Genomic DNA, 1626 nt, shown 5'->3' with positions numbered 1-1626 from the left:
ACTTTATTAACCATCCAAGGGGATCTCTATCTCTTCCTCAAAGTGATTCTAAGCAAGTCTTAACTCAAATGATGTGAAATTCTCCCAAACAAGACTCTACCTTAACTTTCTCCGACGAGCTTTCTTCTTTTGCCTCAAATGCCTTTGGAATCTTAATTAGAATTATTAAGTATCCTTTCTTACTTGTAGGGACTTCACGTACAATCTAGAATCATGTTAGTCTACTCATCATGCTAATAACATGAATCTCCCTCAAGGTGTAACAATAGCTTTAGTTAGAACACCAGTCAGCTGCTCTAAGGTCTTCACATATGGAACTTCAATTGTTTTATCCTCAAACTTCTCATTTATGAAATTACGGCCAATCTCTACATGTTTAGTGCGATCATGTTGAATTGAGTTTTTTGCAATTTTAATAGCTGACTGGTTGTTGCAAAACAGTTTCATAGGTTCATCGAGCGAAAAACCAAACTCCCCCATAAGTCGTTTCAACCACAGTAATTATTGGATACCTTTGACCATTGATCTGCATTCAGCTTCCGCACTAGAAAATCAGACAACCTTTTGTTTTTTACTTTTCCAAGTAACTAGGTTACCTCCAATGAAAGTGAAATACCCGGTTGTTGAGCGTCGTCTTTCTCCTTTTGCACCCCAATCCGAATCACAATAACCCATAATTTTTGTATGGTGATTCTTAGAAAACATGGGGCCTCTTCCTGGTGCTGACTTCAAGTACCGCATGATTCTAATAGCTTCATTCATATGAACTTCACTTGGATTATGCATAAATCGACTTACCACACTAACCGCATAAGCAATATTTGGTGGTGTGTGTGATAAGTATATCAAGCGTCCCACTAATCTTTGATATCTCGCTTTGTTAGTAGGAACTTGATCAGGAAGTTCCTCTAAGTTATGATTTTGTTCAATCAGTGGATCCATAGGTTGACAACCTAACATACCAGCCTCCTTTAACAAATCAAGGACATATTTGCGCTGACATAAAAATATTCCTTGTTTGGACCTAATAACTTCAATACCCAAGAAATACTTTAATCCGCCTAGATTTTTCATATCAAACTCATTTGACAAGCAAGTCTTCAATTTTGTTATCTCATCAACATCATCACCACTAACAATCATGTCATCAACGTAGATGATAAGAACAGTTATCTTACCATTTTGTCTCTTCAAAAATAAGGAATGATCTGCATTGCTCTGAGTATAACCGTATTTCTTCATCGCTAGTCGAAATGTCACGACCCAATTTGGCTAAGCCATGCAGGCACTTACCACTCCTACCTCGATAAGCGAACCCTCAGCCCAACAAAAATAAAGACATAAATAAATAAATCAATTAAGCGAAAGAGAATAATCATTAAGTCTCACGATATAATATAGAACCGAGTGCGGAAATAAGAAATACCCCCGCTAGTCTAAGCCATACAAGAGCATCTAAATGAAAATGTACAAGTCTGGAATATAATAATACATCAAATCTATCTATGTCTCAGAATGGAAAGGTAAGACATAATAAGAGGAGTCTTCAAGGCAGCGGACGTCTCATGCTTACCCTAGAAACTCGAAGCTGTACTGATGGCGACTATCAGCCACAGGAGATGGAAG

General features: G+C 37.5%; 1 protein-coding gene across 1 annotated transcript; it reads right to left on the bottom strand.

The window, feature by feature from the left end:
- Positions 1–552: 552 nt before the first annotated feature.
- On the bottom strand, positions 553–1242 carry LOC132045880 (uncharacterized mitochondrial protein AtMg00810-like). The gene has a single exon (XM_059436454.1). The coding sequence runs from the start codon at positions 1240–1242 to the stop codon at positions 553–555; it is 690 nt and encodes a 229-aa protein (XP_059292437.1).
- Positions 1243–1626: the final 384 nt, after the last annotated feature.

This window comes from Lycium ferocissimum, unplaced genomic scaffold (assembly GCF_029784015.1).
Source record: "Lycium ferocissimum isolate CSIRO_LF1 unplaced genomic scaffold, AGI_CSIRO_Lferr_CH_V1 ctg8399, whole genome shotgun sequence".
NCBI classification, from domain to species: domain Eukaryota; kingdom Viridiplantae; phylum Streptophyta; class Magnoliopsida; order Solanales; family Solanaceae; genus Lycium; species Lycium ferocissimum.
Note: the sequence above shows the minus strand (reverse complement) of the source record. Positions and strands in the feature narration are given on the sequence as shown.

Coding starts and splice junctions, on each gene's coding strand:
- LOC132045880 (XM_059436454.1), bottom strand. CDS start 1,242: ATGAAGAAATACGGTTATACTCAGAGCAATGCAGATCATTCCTTATTT.